The sequence below is a fragment of the Theropithecus gelada genome, chromosome 12, assembly GCF_003255815.1.
Source record: "Theropithecus gelada isolate Dixy chromosome 12, Tgel_1.0, whole genome shotgun sequence".
NCBI classification, from domain to species: Eukaryota; Metazoa; Chordata; class Mammalia; order Primates; family Cercopithecidae; genus Theropithecus; species Theropithecus gelada.
In genome coordinates this window covers 46854012-46874816 of record NC_037680.1, presented here as the reverse complement: position 1 = coordinate 46874816, position 20805 = coordinate 46854012, and the positions used below count along the sequence as shown (strand labels likewise).

General features: G+C 40.7%; 1 protein-coding gene across 1 annotated transcript in view; it reads right to left on the bottom strand.

Annotated features, from left to right (window-relative positions):
• Positions 1 to 20805, bottom strand: part of MYO3B (myosin IIIB) — a 489035-nt gene that overhangs the window by 192650 nt on the left and 275580 nt on the right. The window contains exons 24-25 of the mRNA XM_025405350.1: positions 4998 to 5075; positions 1681 to 1886 (exon numbers count right to left, since the gene is read on the bottom strand). Of these exons, the coding sequence (XP_025261135.1) occupies positions 1681 to 1886; positions 4998 to 5075 (284 nt within the window). The remainder of the gene's footprint in view (positions 1 to 1680; positions 1887 to 4997; positions 5076 to 20805) is intronic.

Below are 20805 nucleotides of genomic sequence, written 5' to 3'. Positions count from 1 at the left end.
TAAACCTTGAATGGCTCTGTTTCCTGTCTTTGATTGTCCTGTCTGCATATTTCCTGCTGAGAGTTTACAAAACAGCACTCTTGAACAGGAAGATAAGAAGTGTACCTATTTGTTGAATAACATCAAGGGAGAAAACTGCTAACTCATCTATTTTGTTAAGTTGTTCAAAAGGATCAAAATACCAATTAACTTGCTGGCTCAGAAATCTTTGATATCCTCAGATTTACTGGCATTTTGAAACTCCTGTTCATACTTGCCTAATGACTTTCTGATTATGAACAAAGAAGTGCCAATCTGTTCAGCATTTGACCTGTTTTCTTAAATATTTTTATGTATTCAAACATTGTTACAAAAAATACTTGACTAGTCAAATTCATGTGCTAAATTTTTTTTTCTTGTTTCACCTCCAAATTTAAGAGGAAAAATGAAGCTCAAAAACATGTAAAAAAAAAAACAAAAAAACAAACAAACAAACAAACAAACAAAAAACAGCCATTTTGTTCTTATTTTAATTTAAAAGCTCTCATTGCAAGGAACTTTCTCTTTTTTTTTTTTTTTTTTTTTTTTGCCTTATCTTTTCCATGGAATTTAGCAGAGTTTGGGAGACTTGATAAAGCAAGCTACCTTATTTAGGACCCATCCTCTCCTAAGAAAAAGTTGGAAAAAATGACCTTGGGCACATGTTTCAGAGTGGAGGTAAAAAGACACTAACTGATGGCTTAAGGAGTGAGGCAGATTCTACAATGTATTTTTTTTTCTTGATTGCCTTGTCTTTGTCAGGCATACAATGGATTTCAATATTCCTCTCCAGGCATCCTCAGACAGCAGTGCTTCTCAGAGGTGTTTTTTTTTTTGTTGTTACTGTTTTCCTTATTTCTTCACAGAAAATTCTACTTGTAATCACATTCATACATAATGTCTATGGCAGTTGTTCAGAAAAGAGCAGCATTTCATTCTTAGACAAAGGCACTTCTGGGTTAAGAAAGTGCCATGCAATTTATTTCAATAAATATTGATTGAATGCACTGAACTGAAGAGATTAAAAGCATGGATACTGAAACCAGACTGCCTGGGTTCAAATCCTGGCTCTACATTGACCAGCATGAGACCATGGGAAAATCACTTACTTTCTTTTGATACCCAAGTTTTCTCACCTTTACATTTTGTAAAATGGGGATAATAATAGAGTCTAGCTTATAGGGTTGTTCTATGGATCAAATGAGATAATACATTTTAAATAGTGCCCTAAAATGTCCTGTACTCTTAGGATACTTTAGGTGCTATATAAGTGTTAATTATTATATTATATCATGCCAGAACCTGGAAGAAGAACTGGTGCTTGGGTGCATTCCAATCCACCAGAATCTGGGCCCACTTATGGAGGGATACTTTCATCATAACAACAAAATACCTGGAGAACTTGAGACCTAAGGATTTATAACATATAAATGTATATGGACATTTAAAATAATGTGATCAGAAGGAAGCTTAACGTGACTGCTGGATCATTGCAGTTTAGTTGAAGCACAATAAAAATTCAACAAAGAACTAAATGGTAGCTGGCAACTAGCCAATTACATATTTGGAGGAGAGTGGGCAGGAGGAACAATCTTAGGACACAGGGATGGCCAGAGTAGAGCTACATTTACAAGAATGCATTCCCAAAGGTGATGGTCTGACCTTTTCACAAATTCTTCAAAGAGGATGCGGTGGGAATAGCCCTGGCGGCGGATGCTGACTGTCTCCAGAATCCCTGTGGAGCGGAGCTGGGCCAGCACCCTCTCTCGAGAGAACTGCAGGGCCTCTCGGTCATCATTGGGTTTAATGCAGCGCACAAAGTGGGGCTGTCCAACCACCATTTTGGAGAGCAGGTCCATCAGAGAATACTACCAGGGAGAAAAATGCACAAGGAACGAGGTTACCACCAATGCAATGGATAATTACAACACGGGCCTGCAGAAGCCTCTAGAGCAGTTTGAGGCTCACAGACCTTTGCGAGGCAGAACATGAAATCAGCAATAGGAGATAATAATATAAGTCCTACTTATAGCCATCTGCAGATTCAAAAACATTCTTTAAACATCACCTAGTGCCAAGCAATATCCCGTATGGCAGAAACTTAGCTAAGAACATGCTCTAGGCTATCCTGTAATTCCATTGCCAGAACTAGAATGCTTGTCGCTGGTATTCCCAGGTGACGTTCCACAATCTGTATCTGTAATTTAAAATGTCCAGCGTTTGAGGAAGGGGCAAATTGCTTCTTCAGCCTAAGATCCACCAGATAGTCTAAGCAAATCCTACTGATACGATTGGTAATAAGGTAGTGGGACAGAAAAGAAAAATACAAAAACAAGGCAAAGAAAATAAGAGAAGTATTCAAAATGAAGATTATGGTGACTATCAACTAACATATACCAAGCAGCTGGTACAGGGCTCTCACAGCAAGAGGGGAGGAAGGACATGGAAAATCAGAGGGGCGCTTGTGAAGGGGGCGGCCTCAGTTGTTTCTGAGGGCATCCACTGCTGGAGCTCTTCTGGGCACACCTTCAGGGGCTGTTATAAGTCAAAGGAAATCAGTTCCATTATTTCATAGTCACTGCTCCTACAGATCAAAATTGGTGTTACCTAGCTTACTAAGGTAACTTGTTTTTCAGGGTTAGCATTTGTGAACTGGTATTTTGAGAACACCAAACTGGTTATTATGGGTATATTTCTGAAAAACCATAAGCCAGAGACTTTTCTGCTGATAGGGGGGCCCTAAGATCTTGAGAATCATTTCACAGAGTAAATAGAGCCACTAAATCCAGTGGGAAAATACACACAGACACCAAGGGTTACCAGGAGGATGATACGGTTTGGATGTGTGTTTCCTCCAAATCTCATGTTGAAATGTGACCTCCAATGTTGGAGATGGGCCCAGTGGGAGGTGTTTGGGTCATGCGGGCAGATGCCTCATGAGTGGGAGGTGTTTGGGTTATGGGGGCAGATTCTTCATGAATGGCTTGGTGCTGTCCACATGGCAATGAGTGAGTTCTTACTCTATTAGTTCATGCAAAATCTGGTTGTTTAAAAGAGTATGGGATCCCCCCTCTGTTTTGGTCCCTCTCCATTCCTCTCTCTCTTGCCATGTAACATGCCTGCTCCATGAGTAAAACCTCACCAGAAGCCAAGCAGATGCTGGTGCCACACTTGTACAGCCTGAGGAACCATGAGCCAAATAAACCTCTTTTCTTTATAAATTATCCAGTCTCAGCTGGGCGCGGTGGCTCATGCCTGTAATCCCAGCACTTTGGGAGGCTGATGTGGGCGGATCACCTAAGGTTAGGAGTTCAAGACCAGCCTGGCCAACGTGGCAAAACCCTGTCTCTAATAAAAATACAAAAAAATTTTGCTAGGCTTGGTGGTACGTGCCTGTAGTCCCAGCTATATGGGAGGCTGTGGCAGGAGAATCACATGAACCCAGGAGGTGGAGGTTGCAGTAAGCCAAGATTGCACCACTGCACTCAAGCCTGGGCAATAGAGTGAGACTCTGTCTCAAAAAATATGTATATATCATCCAGTGTCAGGTATTCCTTCATAGCAACATAAAATGGACTAACAGATGAACATAGAGCCACTAAAGGGGATAGGACCAGGTATGTCTCAATGTAAGAAATAAGTAGCAATTAGAAATAACCAAACATCAGAATGAGGAGGCAGGGGCCCACCTGCCACAGATGCTATAGCATGACTCACTGCATGGATGGAGTATGGGATTCAAAGGTCTGGGGCCCCTGCAATTCATACCCTGAGCCCAATTCTAGCCTGCCTCTGAAGCACAGTTGGCTAGGCTGGACTTCTGCACTTTAGATCCTTGCACCTGCTAGCTTTCCATGGAGCCTTCTATCTAGAGTGCCGGCTCCCAAGTCCTGCCCTTCAGCCTGCCTGGCTCTTCCGGCTTCCCACCCACCTGACCTCTCATCCCTGCCAAGCCCTTTCCTCTGCCAACCCCACCTTACTACCTCATTCCACTGCCCCTGAGATCAGCTCTAAATTTGATCTAACAGCATTTCTTCTTTTTCCTTTTTGCGATGGAGTCTCACTCTGTTACCCACACTGGAGTGCAATGGTGCAATCTCGGCTCACTGCAACCTCTACCTCCCAGGTTCAAGCAATTCTCCTGCCTCAGCCTCCCAAGTAGCTGGAATTACAGGCATCTGCCACCACACCTGACTAATTTTTGCATTTTTAGTAGAGATGGAGTTTCACCATGTTGGCCAGGTTGGTCTCAAACTCTTGACCTCGGGTGATTCGCCTGCCTCAGCCTCCCAAAGTGCTGGGATTACAGGTGTGAATCACTGTGCTTGGCCTAACAGCATTTCTACTGTGAAACTATCTGGATCTCAGCTTCCAGTGGTACGTGATCTCTAAAGACCTTCCAACTCTAATGCTTTATAATTTGAACACAAACAAATCTGTGCAAATTGCTGCAAGATTCTATGTGTCTTGTCTTTGCTATATAATGTGCACTTAACAGAGCCCTTCTAGAGACCGTGTTTTTACCCAAAGGAGGCATTTAACTAGATGAAGTATCAGAAATAGGGATGGCAGAAATGGGAAATAATAGGGCTCAGACAAGTATATTTTACAATGCGTCAATTTAATCTAGGAAAATGAAATCAATGCTAAGACAGATTCTCTTAGTATCTGAACTTAATAAGCCAACTTCTGGAACTTTATTAACTACTTTACTATTCAGTATGCTAGAAAAGTGGCTGCCTCCAGTAACTCTAAGACCAAGAAGCAGCTTGAATGCTGACAGAATCAGTCATTTAATGGGCAGGAGGATTGTGTGCCCAGTGCTCTCTTCCTGCCCTGCTTCCACCACTTCCCCAACCCGATGTTTCTTGACTCTGTGCTTTGCCCTTGTTTCACTGACTCTATCTGGGCATCTCATAAGAAGGCTTGGATAGTCCTTTTTGGAAGTAGGCAGAATACAGATCAAGAAGACTCCATACCCGGAAGTAAGAAGCCACGGTTTGCCTCTTCATGTTGGTGGTTTCTTCCGGATGCCGTATCACCTCCAGAGTGTCCACCTGGAAGCAAGATGGAGGCAAGTGGTTTGGGGATCCAGGCACTTACCTCATGCTCCATGTCTTCCAAAATCTGAAAGCCTGTTTGGCCGAATATCTGAGGGGCCATGGTATTTAGTACACAATAGTGTCCTACTGTGGGGAGAATTTTTCAAAACATAGAAACAAAGAATATGCATTGTTCTACTCATTTGACAATACCTCACTCTGTAAAATACCATATGGTCTCAGTGTAAACCTCTGTTATTTCGATACTTCTCCATCTTCTAATGAACCCCCGTTAAATTGTCTAGTAAGGTCACGTGAGACCAAACTACTGCCTACAAGGAAACTTGGCAAAGGGCCATGAGGCCAAATGATTATAAAGACATGACGGCCCCAAAGGCCAGGTTGTGCCACAGGGAATTAGGCCAGCACCAGTTGCCTTCCATGTCATCAGACTCTGATGCTGCAACACTCCTCCTACCTCCCACAGTTCCCATGTGCTCACTGCAGATAGGAGCTCAGGCACCAAATCACTCGGAAACCCAACGGAATGAACCTGTTCTCAATATCTATCCCAACTACCTGGGCTGACTGGAAGGAATTTATTGATGAAAACAATTGTAGGGACCGACTGCAAGCAGCCTGCGTTCCATTATTATAATGCAACAACAAAAACTCTGCTTTCGTTTGCAGAGTGTGTGAGTGGCATTTAGCACTGGCCTTGCCGTGGCAGCTTCCCATCTGCTCTGAACAGGTGGCAAGGGTATAAAGCAGAAATGTTTGAAATGGAAGACACTGCTGTCAGCATGTGGGTTAGGCGGGGTGGACTGCCATCCAGGCAGCCACCTTCCCATGGGATGAGGATGTCTGCAGGCTTGTTCAATGAAAGTGAAAAATTGGTGGTAAAAGGGGTGGGAGTTAGGAGGGGTGAATACAGAGGGTCACCTAAAGGAGTATGTGGGAGACTGTGTGTAAAATGGAAGGAAATGCTTCAATTGGGATGGGTCAAGAAAATAGGTTTATTTAAGAAGGGGAGAAAACATGGTGCTAAGTTTTCCAAACCTAGAAAAGCAACTTAACCGTGAGCAGGTCTATGACCTGAGTGAAGACATCAGAGACAGTGCAGCTTTATTTTAATGGGCTGCACAGCAGATGCCATCAGTCCATTCACATGCAGCTGAAACAATGATACAACTGCCTATAGGTTTGACATTTTAATTTTGTCTTTTTTTTTTTTTTTGTGAGACGGAGTCTTGCTCTGTTGCCCAGGCTGGAGTGCAGTGGTGGGATCTCTGCTCACTGCAAGCCTCGCCTCCTGGGTTCACGCCATTCTCCTGCCTCAGCCTCCTGAGTAGCTTGGGACTACAGGCACCCGCCACCACACCCAGTTAATTTTTTGTATTTTTAGTATAGACGGGGTTTCACCGTGTTAGCCAGGATGGTCTTGATCTCCTGACCTTGTGATCCACCCGCCTTGGTCTCGAACTCCCGATCTCAGGTGATCCACCGCCTTGGCCTCCCAAAGTGCTGGGATTGCAGGAGTGAGCCACCTCGCCCGGCCGCAGCACTTCTTTTTATTAGGAGATCCTCCCTGAAGAAGCACCTCTAGCTTTGAACCTGCTTTTCCTCCTTCATTTCCCTCTCTTTTTATTCAAATTAACTAGTGAGCACCAGGCCCCCTAGGCAGCTGAAAAACTCATTTATATTTTTCTACTGGTAGATGTTTATGGATTGACTTATTACCCTCCCTCAGAACTTATAACAGACCCTTGGCATTTGAGAATTTAACAGTTTAGTGACCAAAAAATCCTTGATGTGTATTAATTCAGTTGAAACACAATTTAAAAGGAATATTCTTGTAAGAAAATTTCACATGTATCCCATAATCTGCACAAATAAAATATAAATAAATCAAAGGAATAATCTGTATTGTTTTCAAGATCAGCACCGGTTCCCTCCAGCAAATTGGAAAAATGCAGAGTTAAGCACCAATTTGTACTCCAAAAGTTATAAGGCTACATGGTCAGAAGGTAGCTCCCAGCTAGTGACAGCCCCCTCTAACTGCACAGCATCTGTGTTTCAACAGGACTTTAAGTTCTGTCCTTGCAATCACATACAGAGTGAGGTTTGGAAATAAAGTAAAAACCTATTCTTTGATATATACAACCTGGAAATGCTAATGCTTATCTGTAATTCACCACCTACATACTTAGTACTGTATTTGACAGAATACGTGGTATGTTATTGGGGTATTTTCTAAGTTAAGAATTTAGAAAGGTCTTCGGTTGTCGAGGGGGTCTCTTGTATATTTGCATAGTCATAAGGTTCTCCTGAACTTGGAATGGATCTAAAAGAGAGAATTTCCAACAAGGAACAAACCAGAAGTTGCTTCTCTCAACCCTTTAAACTAGACCTCTCTCTGTATCAGGCCTCCCGTGAAACTCCAAAGCCAGCCCCTAAAGTCCAAACCAAAAGGGCTGAGAAGGCTGTTGTGTAGCCTAAGAGATTTTCTTCCTGAGCTAATTTTGTTAATACAATAGTAGTAGCATCATTTAATTTTTTAACCAAAAATGCTTTTGGAAACAATCTGGAAAGTGGATTCTATTAGGGCATCATCTAGCAAATAGTTCTTCCCCAAAGTGGGGATTTAACAAAGAAAAAATCCTCTCCAAAGTATTTATATGTTTTTACCTTAGGACAAAAAAAGAGACTGGAAAAGCTTTCCTAGGCTGAGTGATTGCTATTGACATGCCTGGTTGAAATTCTTGCTAGCTGTGTGGTCATGCACCTGTCATACTCATGTGCCATAGAAGTAGGACATTTCAGTCAATGGTAAACTGTATATGCTACAGTAGTACCATAGATTATAATGCAGCTGAAAAATTCCCATTGCCTAGTAATGTTGTAGACATCATAATGTCATAGTGTACTTCATTTCTCATGTGTTTGTGGTGATTTGGTGTAAACAAACCTGTGCTGCCAATTATATCAAAGTAGAGCATGTACAATAATGTACAGTATACTGGATAATAATAAACAACTATGTTACTGGTTTACATATTTACAATACTAGTAATCATTATTTAAGCCAGGTGCGGTGGTTAATGCCTGTAATCCCAGCACTTTGGGAGGCTGAGGTGGGTGGACCACTTGAGGTCAGGAGTTCGAGACCAGTCTGACCAATGAAGTGAAACCCTATCTCCACTTAAATATAAAAATTAGCCAGGCATGGTAGTGGGCACCTGCAGTCCTAGCTATTCAGGAGGCTGAGGCAGGATAACTACTTGAACCCAGGAGGTGGAGGTTGTAGTGAGCCACGATCATGCTACTGCACTCCAGCCTGGATGACAGAGCGAGACTCTATCTAAAAAAAAAAAAAAAAATCATTATTTTAGGGTGTACTCCATCTACTTACATTAAAAACAAAACAAAAAACATTAACCATGGAACAGCCTCAGGCAGGTCCTTTCGGAGGTATTCAAGAAGAAGGCATTGCTATCGTAGGAGATGATGATACTATGTCTGTTATTGCCCTAAAGACCTTCCAGTTCGACAAGGTGTGGAGTTAGTAGAAGAAAGTGATATTGATGATCCCGACCGTGTGTAGGCCTAGGCTAATGTATGTGTTTGTGTCTTTGTTTTTCACAAAAAAGTTTTAAAAGTAAAAGTAAAAAATTTTTAAAAAGTTTATAGAAGACATAAAGATTTTCGTACATTTGAACAATGTGTTTGTGTTTTAAGCTAAGTGTTATTATAAAAAAAAGAGTGAAAAAGTCTTTTAGACAGACTTGTCCCAAACCATTCTTTGTTTTGCAGACTTTTTAAGTTCATAAAATAAAAGAGTTAAACTAAGGTTAATTTATTATTGAAGAAAATGCATTTTAAAATAAATTTAGTATAACCTAAGTGTATGTTATTTATAAAGTCTTCAGGAGTGTACACTAATGTCTCAGGCCTTCATATTCACTCGCCACACACTCACTGACTCACCCAGAGTGACTTCCAGTCCTGTAAGCTCCATTCATGGTAAGTGCACTACGCAGGTGTGCCATTTTTAATCCTTTGTACCACATTTTTACTATACCTTTTCTATGTTTAGATACAAAAATACTTACCACTGTGTTATACTGCCTACAGTATTCAGTACAGCAACCTGCTGCACAGGTTTGTAGTCTTGGAGCGATAGGCTATAGCTTATAGCCTAGGTGCATAGTAAGCTATGCCATCTAGGTTTGTGTAAGCACGCTCTATGACTGAACGACGACAAAAATCACCTAATGATGTAGTCCTCAGAATATATCACCATTATTAAGTGACTGATGACTGTATTTAACTTTTAAAAGCCTCTGTTTTCCTCATTAATAAAATTGGTTAGTCAAAATTGCTGCCTTGCACACATATAACAAATAACATTAGCTCTCCTTCCATCATTACCGTGATTGGTTTAGTTTTAGTGTAGTGATAAATATCAAGGATGCAAAGTGCGTTCAGTGGCAGAAGGAGAGTTCTGCTACCACACAACTCAGCAAGGAGATCTTTATATTTATTGGTAAGAAAAATAGTTCCAGTGAAACTGTTGGGGTACAGAAACATATACCCCAAAATATGGTACTTCGACATGTTGAACTAAAGAAGAGTCAAGGTCTCTCTGATACCCCCAACCCCCATCTCTTAATCCTCTGTCTCTCCCATAGCCCAGGATGAAGCTGTTCTCTAAATTCCTTTATCTGCCTAAAGTCTAGAGCCACCAAAGAAAACAATTATCTGTGATCCCTTCCCTGAGTTTTTAATTAACTAAACTCATATCACAGGAAGAAAGGCTGCAGTCTGTCAACACAACTGAACAGACTTGTCCCAAACCATTGTTTTGCAGACCTAACAGACTTTGTCCCAGGCCATTGTATGTTTTTCAAGGCCATTAAATTCCCCTAAAATCATTTACCATACCCCTAAAATCATCCACGCTTCTCCATCTCCCTCTCCCTTAAGAAGGGTATATAACCATCTGTGTACCATGTGTCTGATAGGTAATCATTCTGTGATTCTCCCCTATTCTCGTTAACACATCTGTATTCTTTTTCTCCTATTAATCTGCCTCTTGTCAGTTTATTTTCAGCAAACTTTCAGAGAGTGAGGAAGTTTTCCCTTGGTGCCTATAAGACCAATATCAAAATGATCAATAGAAGCCATATTCTGGACAAAACCATTGTCTGTCTAACCCAGTATGCTTTCCTCCTACAACACAGACTTACGCAACAATGTAAGTCAGCTGGAGCTGAGCAAGCGTGCTTTCCGTCCACAATGATAAACATCCTGCTTGGTTCCTTGTGAATGGTTAGCCTTCAGAGTGGTCACGAATAAGTTTTACAAATTGTGTTACAGTCCCCAAGCCACAGCAGTTGAGCAAGCTTCTATATACATATAGGCTCCACACATGGAATTTTAAATGATTATCAAAACTTGAGTAATATAGTATATATTGAGTGTTTCCTATCTGAAATCACTGTACTAAACACTTCCTATGTTATGTCACTAAATTCTCAAAATGACCTATGAAGTAAATAACATTATTCTTCCTATTCTACATATGAGGAAGTTAAGACTAACATATTTTAGGTAAAATTCCCAGAGTCCTACAGCCAGTAGACGGCCATGCCTATGTCTGAACCCACTTTGATTCCTAAACCATATTTCTTAAACATTATGTACTGGCACTGAAACCACCTTTGCAAAAATTATAACTGAGACAATTATTACAGTGAAAGAGACCTGACATAACTGACTCCATCTTGCTTCTAACCTCCAAGCTGTCCTTGTTCATTCCTGGGTGTAGGCCGAACTAACTTTAAGAGGAACTTATAGTTTAGCTTTGAAACAAAGACAACAACAGCCCTTTCCCAAAACAAATCCCCTTCCTGCCTGGGGACTAGACTGCCTTTGCAGGACTAACAAATTAGCCACAAGATTAGAAATCATGGTTTAGAAGTCATGCAGCTGGAGGCTGCCAGATTCTACATTTTTCCAAATTGCTCTCTGGGACAGCATCAGTATTGTAAGGCCTAAGATCAGTGCTTGAGATATTTATAGACCCTACACTTGATGGACCAGCTGGCACCATCCAGATCCATAAACTGGCTCATCTGGTCTTGTGGTCCCAACCCAGGAATTGACTCAGTGCAAGAGGACAGTTTCGACTCCCTATGATTTCATCTCTGACCTGACCAATCAGAACTCCTAATGCACTGTCCCCTCTACCCACAGAATTATGCTTAAAAATTCAGATCCCCAAATTCTCTCATTTTAGTAATAAAAAACTCTGGTCTCCCACACAACTGGCTCTATGTGAATTATTCTTTCTCTATTGCAATTCCCGTCTTGATCAATCGGCTCTGTCTAGGCAGCAGGCAAGGTGAGCCCGTTGGGTGGTTACAAATTTGGAGGCTGGTCTGGGATTGCCTTTGTAGCTACCTGCCCATGGTTCGGTAGCCCCTCTCCTTTGATGGATCCAGAGGCCAGCCCAAGCAGCCACCTAGTTCTCTTGGATTAGAGGATGACTCTGACACTGTCTCTACTGGCAAGTCAGTGCTAGCCCAATGTTCATGAATTTAATTGCAATAGAGAAATAGTCCTGGGGAGACATTTCATAACTGCAGCCCCACGGTAGGACGTCTGTCTGTAGCTCTGCCACAGAGTGTCTGTAACTGGAGCCGTACTGCAGGGTGTGTCTCTGTCTGTAGCAAAATCATGGAGTGTCTGTAGCTGTAGCCCCATTATGAGGTGTCTGATTTGGTGAGTATTCTAGGAGCTGCCAACACCTCCTCCCTTCTGCTGATAGTTTTGGCTCCTTCAAAGTCTCAGTTGGCCCTACCTAATGAGTAGGAAGAGTCTTGGTTCCAGAGATTTCTTCTCAATCAGGAAGATTTGGGGGAGATTTCTCAGATGGGGAATAGGAGGTTAGTTTGGAAGGAATACTCTTGGAATTCTTGGCAAGGGATCTTGATTTGAAAGGCCTTCTGTCCATCTTGTCTTTGTTGTGTGTGTTTGTATGTGTGGAAGGGATCTCTGAAGAAACTGCTGACCGAAGTCCAGCAGGCCTAACTTGAAGAACCCTCTGTAAGTGTAATCGCATTCGGTGAGCCCTGAAGAAAGCTCAACAGGCCTGACTCTGTGATTCTCCACTCTTCGTCTTGCCAAGAGACCACTCATCAAATTCCTAGTTGGAGGTCATCCCTCCCCACTTTAAGTGGATCAAAGATGACAGAGACCAACGGGAGAAAGTTTGAGCCTTGTTAGGTCAATTTTGGGTGTGGAATGAGGTGACTAGTGTCTGTTTTGTTACATGTATTTTGCTTTGGCTGGGATGGAAAACGTTAATTCGGTTCCTCATGCAGCCCATTGGGTGGCATCTTACAAAACTAGAAAGCTTTTGCCTATGGTTCCATAAAACAGAAAGTGACCATTTTCTTTTGTAATGGGTCCCCACAGCTTGGTGCCATGAGCAGGGTCATCAAAAGCTGCTCTGTTCTTCTGAAAGTTGCAGAGAAAGGGAACCCAGAAACCTGGTACCTGGTATGCTGGCAAAAAGGGTAAGAATTTCTTACCAGCCAGGTTTCTGGTCGGTTGGTCGGTTGGTCGGTTGGTCAGTCTGTCTGTCTCTCTCTCCTTCGTGTGTGTGTGTGTGTGTGTGTGTGTGTATGTGAATGGTAAACATCACTGTCTCTTCTGCAAAGGTTTGATTAATAGAAAAAAAGGATTTGTGAGACTAGTCTTATTAGGATGCCGCAAATCTGGTGTACTTTGTGCTAAGAATTTGTCTTTCTGTAATGGAGAGGCAGTGTCACAGGACAGAACACAGGCTTTGAACCCCTAAACGCCTACTTTTCAAGCCAGCCTGGCAGGCTTGTCAGTTACAAACTTTGCTACAGGCCCCTGAAACCAATACTGGATGAAGCTTCTCTCTCATGTTGTTTTATGTCCTTAAAATCTTAACCTTGTGACCATGTGGGGATACTTTAGTCTCTGCCATCCAGAGGACAAGGATTTTGGGGTTCATGTCATAGCTAGCCCTAAAAATTATCTTAAGCAGTTTAAAGCCTTTGTAAGCTCAAAATTGGCTACTCTAGGCCTCTTTTGGGAAGAACAATAGAAACTGCTTAATGTTGTAGCTTCATAGCTAAGGCTTTGTTTTTTGACAATGGCAGCCTAGGTTCAATTCTTGGCTTAGGAAATCAGTCCTTTCTGCTTTGTTATTTGTGAAACTTTTTGCCATTTATTGATTCTTTTCCCCCAGGGACTGCTCCTGATTTCCTAATTTTTTATTTCTCTGAATTACCTTTGGGTAGATTCTAAATCTTGTAAATAAACTGTTTACTGTCTCTTTGAGACACCTTATGCATCCATGGTCAAGTTATAACCTTAGTTAAAACTTATTAATTTCACTGGGAGGTTACCTGTGGTAGAATTCAAAAGTCAAAAATATTGGCTTTCCTGACTGGAGTCTGGAATGAGATTTAAAAGTTTTTTAAAAAACAAAAGAGCTCTACTGTTAAAATCAGCTTAATTAAAATGGATATCCAAGCTATACATATTTAAAAGGCCTTTATCTTTTTCCTCTTCTTGAATTGCTTTTTTCTGAAAAAGGTTTTTCTTCTCAGTTAACGGAATTATTTTTCTCCATGTTGTCTGCTTCCCGCTCCCGATGCCCACATGAGAGAATCTAAGAATTTCAAACAGCCTGGACTCCTGGGAAAAAACAGAGGTGGCACCACAGACCCCATTCTGGAAAAAACCTATTTTCCTCATGGAACCCCAGGAATTGAAAGTGGATAAATATCTCTCAAAATCTAAGGCTGTGTTTGGTTTTTCATTGTGTTACCTGACCTTTTTTTTGACTTTTGGGGGCATCAGAAATTACTTTACATTATGGGAAAGCCTTTAGCCTTGGTGTATAGCAACTTTAAGGGATATTGGCTGTTATGGAGGAATACTTGGCTCTTTGCGTGCTTGGATTAGAGAAGCATGCTTGGTCACCTGGAAAGTATGCAAACATCCCCCTCTTCCACTGAGAGATGAGACTCCCGTGGGGATGGGCTGATTACAAAATGGGCTGATCGGCTTTGGGTTGCCTTGTAATAAAATGCACAGTAAAAGCATTGCACTGTCTTCTTCCATAGTATTTCCCTCTTTTGGGGGATCCAGGATGTGATATAAAAATGGGACCCCTCGGCCGGGCGCAGTGGCTCACGCCTGTAATCCCAGCACTTTGGGAGGCCGAGGCAGGTGGATCACGAGGTCAGGATATCGAGACCATTCTGGCCAACACGGTGAAACCCTGTCTCCATGAAAAATACAAAAAACAAAATCAGCCGTGCATGGTGGTGAGCGCCTGTGGTCCCAGCTACTCGGGAGGCTGAGGCGGGAGAATGGCTTGAATCCGGGAGGCGGAGCTTACAGTGAGCCCAGACTGTGCCACTGCACTCCAGCCTGGGCGACAGAGCAAGACTCCATTTCAAAAAAAAAAAAAAAAAAAAAAAAGGGACCCTTAATGTTGGTGATCTGTTTCTGCCTTCCAGCTGTGCCTGCTTATTAGGCCCTGGAAACAGCAAGCTTTCCTGACCCTATTCCTCCAAGGGCTCCACCCTGAAGCCAATAATCCAATTATTGACAAACGAAAATCTTGACAACTACTGGATCTTCTTCTCTCTGTATATTTATATCTGTTTGTGTGATGTTTATATATGAAAGAGCTCTGAACAACTGGGGGCAAAATAAGGGCTTAAATAAAATATTTTGTCAGAAAAATAGAAACTTTAATGCCGTTTTGTTCATGTGACTTTAGTAATCTTTCAGAAATAAAGACAACTTTAAAGATTATTGGTAAAATAAAAATGTCTTCAAAATTTAGACATTTGATCGAGACATTTGGTCTAAATTAGGTCAGATATTAGGTTTGCTAAATGCTTTAAGGTAATAAACTGCTTCTTTGACTTTTGAAAACTGTTTGACTTACCTACTTTGGAGCCATTAGGTTCTAGATAAGGCCTGGGGACATGTGGCATAAGCCACACCCCCTGACTGTACTAGGAAGAATCAGACCTTATTTGCACTGCTGTCTGGTGTCCTAGGCTCCACAGCCAGTATATATTAAAATCATTTACTTATCAGACTTTTCACAAGAAATGAAAGATTCTAAAAGTTAACAGTGTAACACATACTTGAGTCCACTGGAAAAAGAGTTTTACATGCAAGGTTGCAAGGTATAGAAGGAAAGTAGAATGTGGTTTTGGTGGGAAATTATAAGAAGGCATGGGAATATGGTTTTTGTTAAAGGGAACGTAATTTTATCTAGTTCAGAGGGTTTTAAAGAATGTCTTAACCTAAAAGAGTAAAGGGTCAAAACTGAAGTTTAAGCAAGTTGGAAAGGTTTGTGAAGGGTTGATCTTGTAAAGGAAGTTCTGTGAAAAGAAGCAAGTTGGCTAAGAGTTGAGGGGAACTGTTCTGTAATTTTCTGTATATCGAACAGTAAAATAAAAAGCACATTGATGTGGAGCCAGAATCTGGTCCTATGTGTCTGAGTAACAGGGTTTTCTTTTTTAAAAAATTGATCTGTTTAACAGAAAATTGTAAAGAGTTAGTTATAAGAAGTTTATGAGAATCTTACCTTATAGTCAAACTAATTAAAACTACATAAATTTATAAAATTGTATTAAAAACTAGCTTTAGCATTAAAGATGCCCTAAAGCAAACATGAAACTTGTTTTTCTCTTTTGAAAAAGATTTTTATGTAATATTAAGAGCAATTAAAACAAATCTTGTTTGCCTTTTGAATAAACTACAAAAAAAAAGGGAGGGGAGAGAGAAGAGACAGATTCAGTTGACCTCATGCTGTCTTCATCGGATATTATTGTCTAGAAAGCTGAGTCTCCTCTCTATCAGAGTAAAGGTTTTTTCCTTTTTAAAATTTCTGGGTTATCATTTTGGCTATATGAATGACTTATGGTGACCTGGGATTCTATTTAGTGATATCCAGTGTTGTAGACCTTCGATATTTGACAAACTTTCCAAAGTCAAATTATAAAGTATGTCTTTTTCTGACCTAATTAATCTTTTAGATATTAGGTCCCCTAAAGTGCAAAAATGATGTATTTGCCTTATTTTACATAAAAATCACACAGGAAACATTGTCAACTATGAAATGATGTTTGGCTTTCTTTGAACTGTATTTTTATAAATATGTTATTTGTATGTGTTCAAAAATTATAGGAAGCTTCTATAATTCTGACATAACTTAATGTATATTAAGCCTTTAATTATTATGTAAAATTGTTGTATGCCACAGAAGTAATCAAAATTCCTAGTCAATTGTAGCTTTAATAGTGGCTGCCTAAGACTTTTGTCATCCACAGACAAACTGTCTTGTTTTGATCCTTTCCAGTAGGCAGTTTATAATCAGATATAGGGCTCTGATGGGTTCTCTTGAATGTAGGTCTCTGATAACTTTAGATATTGTGTTATTGGAATAGAGGAAACAAAACAAACTTCTAGGACTCATGGAGAGCTGATGTGATAAACATTGCTAATCCTTTTGTTTTTCAGAGTCAAGAAAACTTTTTCTTTTGAGCTGTTTAGAACATTTAGCAATTGAGTAAAGTATACTCCCATGAATGAAATTTGGAGCATACTGCTTTCTCTCCACCTGATTCCTCCAGAATTTAGAAACTATTTGTGAGTATTCTCAATTTATGGCAGTCTAGTTTTTTGCATAAGTGCAGTAAGAATCTCTTTTCTTTTTTAACAGGACACAACTGGAGAAACTGGTTATTTTACCAAGGCTTTGACTGGAATGGCATGCTTTCTTTAAATAATCAAAGTTGACTTATAGAGCCAATAAAGGGAAAGCTGGCCTCATGCCTTGTCTACACATTCCCTGTACAGGGTTCCTGACCTGTACTAAATAAAGAATGTTACTTTCTGACAGGCCCAGGAGCACCAAGTTATCTTAGGACCTTCAGAGGAGGAAAATTCACTCAACTCATACAGGTATGTGCAGATATAGATAAATCTGTGACTGGGCTTCAAGGCTTTAAAAGTACAATCTGAGATTCTCTATAGAACAAAGTTTCAGCAAAGCCAATTTTAAAAGAGCCTATATGGCAAATAATTATTCCTACTGGACTTTATGCAAATAATCAAGCCAAGCGTAATAGGACTAAAATTTATTTTGCAAGTAAATTTGGCCTACTATGATTTATCTTTAATAAAATTGGGGACTAGTGAGAGAAAAATTATACTTCCAAAAAAAAAAAAAAAAACACAACTATAGCACACTTGTTGTTAGTTGTTCTCGAGTTTTTATTACTTTCTGCAATGTGGATTAAATCCTAAATTATTTGTGGGCTACAAGTCCCCGAACTAATGCTTTCAAATCTTTACTTTTAAAACTTGGAATTGCACTGCTTATCCCAGAACACATTATTTACCTTATAGTATGCTGTTCTATAAATGCTGCATTAAAACTATAGATGAGAACACTAACACCCTTGTCATGTAAGCCTTGAAACCCCAACCAGGCGCCTATAAGTACATGCAGACAGCTGCAAAGCAGTTCTACTCCTCTTACCTTGGGGTCAGTACCTAACCCCACCATGCCCCCTGTTCAGCAGGAAGATGTTAGAGTGGTCTTCATCCTTTTTCCATCTTCATAGAATAAGGTGTTACAAAACCCAAAGGAAGGGACTGAAACTACCTTTGCAAAAATTGTAACTGAGACAATTATTACAGTGAAAGAGATCTAATGTAACTGACTCCATCTTGCTTCTAACCTCCAAGCTGTCCTTGTTCATTCCTGGGTGTAGGAGGAACTTAGTTCGTAGTTTAGCTTTGAAACAAAGACAATAACAGCCCTTTCCCAAAATAAATCCCCTTCCTACCTGGGGACTAGACTGCCTTTGCAGGACTAACAAATTAGCCACAAGATTAGAAATTATGGTACAGGAGTCAAGCAGCTGGAGGCTGCAAGACTCTAAAACTCCCCAAATTGCTCCTGGGGACAGCATCAGTATTGTAAGGCTGAAGATCAGTGCTTGAGATATTTACAGACCCTACACTTGATGGACCAGTTGGCACTACCCAGATCCATAAACTGGCTCATCTGGTCTTATAGCTGCAACCCAGAAACAGACTCAGTGCCAGAGGACAGCTTCAACTCCCTATGATTTCATCTCTGACCTCACGAATCAGAACTCCTGATTCACTTGCCCCCTACCTACCAAAGTATCCTTCAAAACTCCAATCCTTGAATACTTGAGGACACTGATTTGAGTAATAATAAAACCCTGGTCTCCTCACAGCCAGAATTGTGTGAATTACTCTTTCTCTATTGTAATTCCCATCTTGATCAACTGGTTCTGTCTAGGCAATAGGCAAAGTGAACCCACTGGGTGGTTATACCACCCAATGTGGTTTGATATAACTTACAAAATAAAAGTCTGAAAGCATGGTATCAGTAAAAAGATTTGCCTCATTTGTCAACTAAATCTACTCTTAGACAAAGATATAGACTCCAAAGAATCCCATACCCTCTAGATTTTGGCAATAAATGAAAACTGAAGAATTTCCTCCTGTTCTTAGTAAGTGCTCACTATTTGCATCCTGAAGCCTCAGAAGTGCTCATATTTATTATCTTCTTGACAAAGCCTCTTCAGAAGAATTTTTATTGCTATCAAGTGATGTATCTATCCCTTAAGAAGAAGAAAAAAACCCTACAGCACCACTGATCTCAAACATCTTTAGAGTACTGAGTAGAAAGCAAGACACACTGAAAACTGGCTCTGTGCAGTGCTGCTCCGTGTGTTGAAGCTGACAGAGTTAAGGACATGCTATCCCCAAATATATGGGACTTTGGCATTTAAACAGCAGAGGCAGGAAGGCCACTCTCAGCTTCCCTCAGCTCTTCTCTGAAGCAGGCCAGAATACCTAGGAAGGTCACTCTCTGCTATTTTCCCTCTCTCCTCCCCGAAGACCCTCATGTGACAGATGTCCTGACCTGAGGTAAGGAATACCCAGAGGTAAGGAATGTCACATAGGGACACCAAGAAGAATCTGAGCAAACAGACCTTGCTAAGTAAGCCCCAGTTTATTACCACTAAATCACACCCTTTTGTTTTTCAGTCATAACTCTGCACAACTGACCATAAAAATACACAGATTTCCCTGTTCCTTTGGGTCTTCATATCTGATGGCTCTCATGTCATCTAAAACTTATATTAAATAAAATTTATGCTTTTCTCTCATTAATCTGTTTTTTGTTATAAGAGGTCTCAGCCACAAACCTTTTGATGGGTGAGGAAACAATATTACTTTTCCGCCACACTTATACAGCCCAGCTTTATCTAGGGCCACTTCTGTAATTTTACCTTGGATAAGTCAGATAGTAACTGGAGTTGGTTTTGTTTCATTTTTTATTGCTATTCTTGCACTTCATATTTTTGATGCCTTAATGATTAGAATTTTCAATTCATTTTCTAAGTGAAAACAAATCTTTAGTCATTTTCATCAGACCCATACACATTATTATTTTAATGATGTAAATATATGCCACACACTAGAAGGCACACTTTTCATGTGGGCAGGGTCTGAGCCATGTAGATAGTACAGGGAAGGAGGCAACACCGCACTGGTACTGTGGGTATAGAAGGCAGAGGATATGCCTTAGTCCAACAGTCAAAAATCAAACAGAGGAAAGGAGAGGAATGTGGGTTGACAGAAAACATGACATGGGGTTCTTTAATGTTTCTGTGTCATAATCTCTTTTAAAACTGGTAGAAGTCAGTGACTCCAAAAAAAACCACATAGACAATCCATCTTCATTATCTGAGGATTTGCCTACTTGCTAAAATTTATTTGTAACCCAAAGTCAATACCTGCAATGCTTTCATAGTCATTCACAGAAATGCTGATGCACACATTTCCAGCTGAGGTCAAAGAGGATGATGCTCTGCCTTCTTATTTCAGCTCTCATATTATAAACAGATGTCCTTTTTGAGGTCTAAGTACCAAAATTTTTTTTTTTTTGCATTTTTGTGGTTTTCCAATGGTAGTTTTGCTGTTTAAAATGCTGCCCGCCCTCTTCCCCAACCCAGGGTGGGTGTGGTGGCTCACACCTGCAAACCCAGCACTCTGGGAGGCCAAGGCAGAAGGATCACTTTAGGCCAGGAGTTCAAGACCAGCACGAACAATAGAGCAAAACCTCATCTCTACAAAAAAAAAAAAAATTGTTTTTAATTAGCCTGGTATGGTGCCCACTTATAGTCCTAGCTATTCCGGAGGCTGAGGTGGAAGAATCCTCGAAGCCAGAAATTCAAGGTTACAGTGAGCTATAATCATGCCACTACACTCCAGCCTGGACAACAGAGTGAGATCTTGTCTAAAAAAAAAAAATGGGCCAGGTGTGGTGGCGAGCACCTGTAATCCAGCACTTGGGGAGGCCCAGATGGGCAGATCACCTGAGGTTGGGAGTTCGAGACCAGCCTGACCAACATGGAGAAACCCCATCTCTACTAAAAATACAAAATTAGCTGGGCATGGTAGTACATGCCTGTAATCCCAGCTACTCAGGAGGCTGAGGCAGGAGAATCGCTTGAACGCAGGAGGCAGAGGTTGTGATGAGCCAAGATCGTGCCACTGTACTCTAGCCTGGGCAACAAGAGCGAAACTCTGTCTCAAAAAAAAAAAAAAAAAAAAAAAAAAA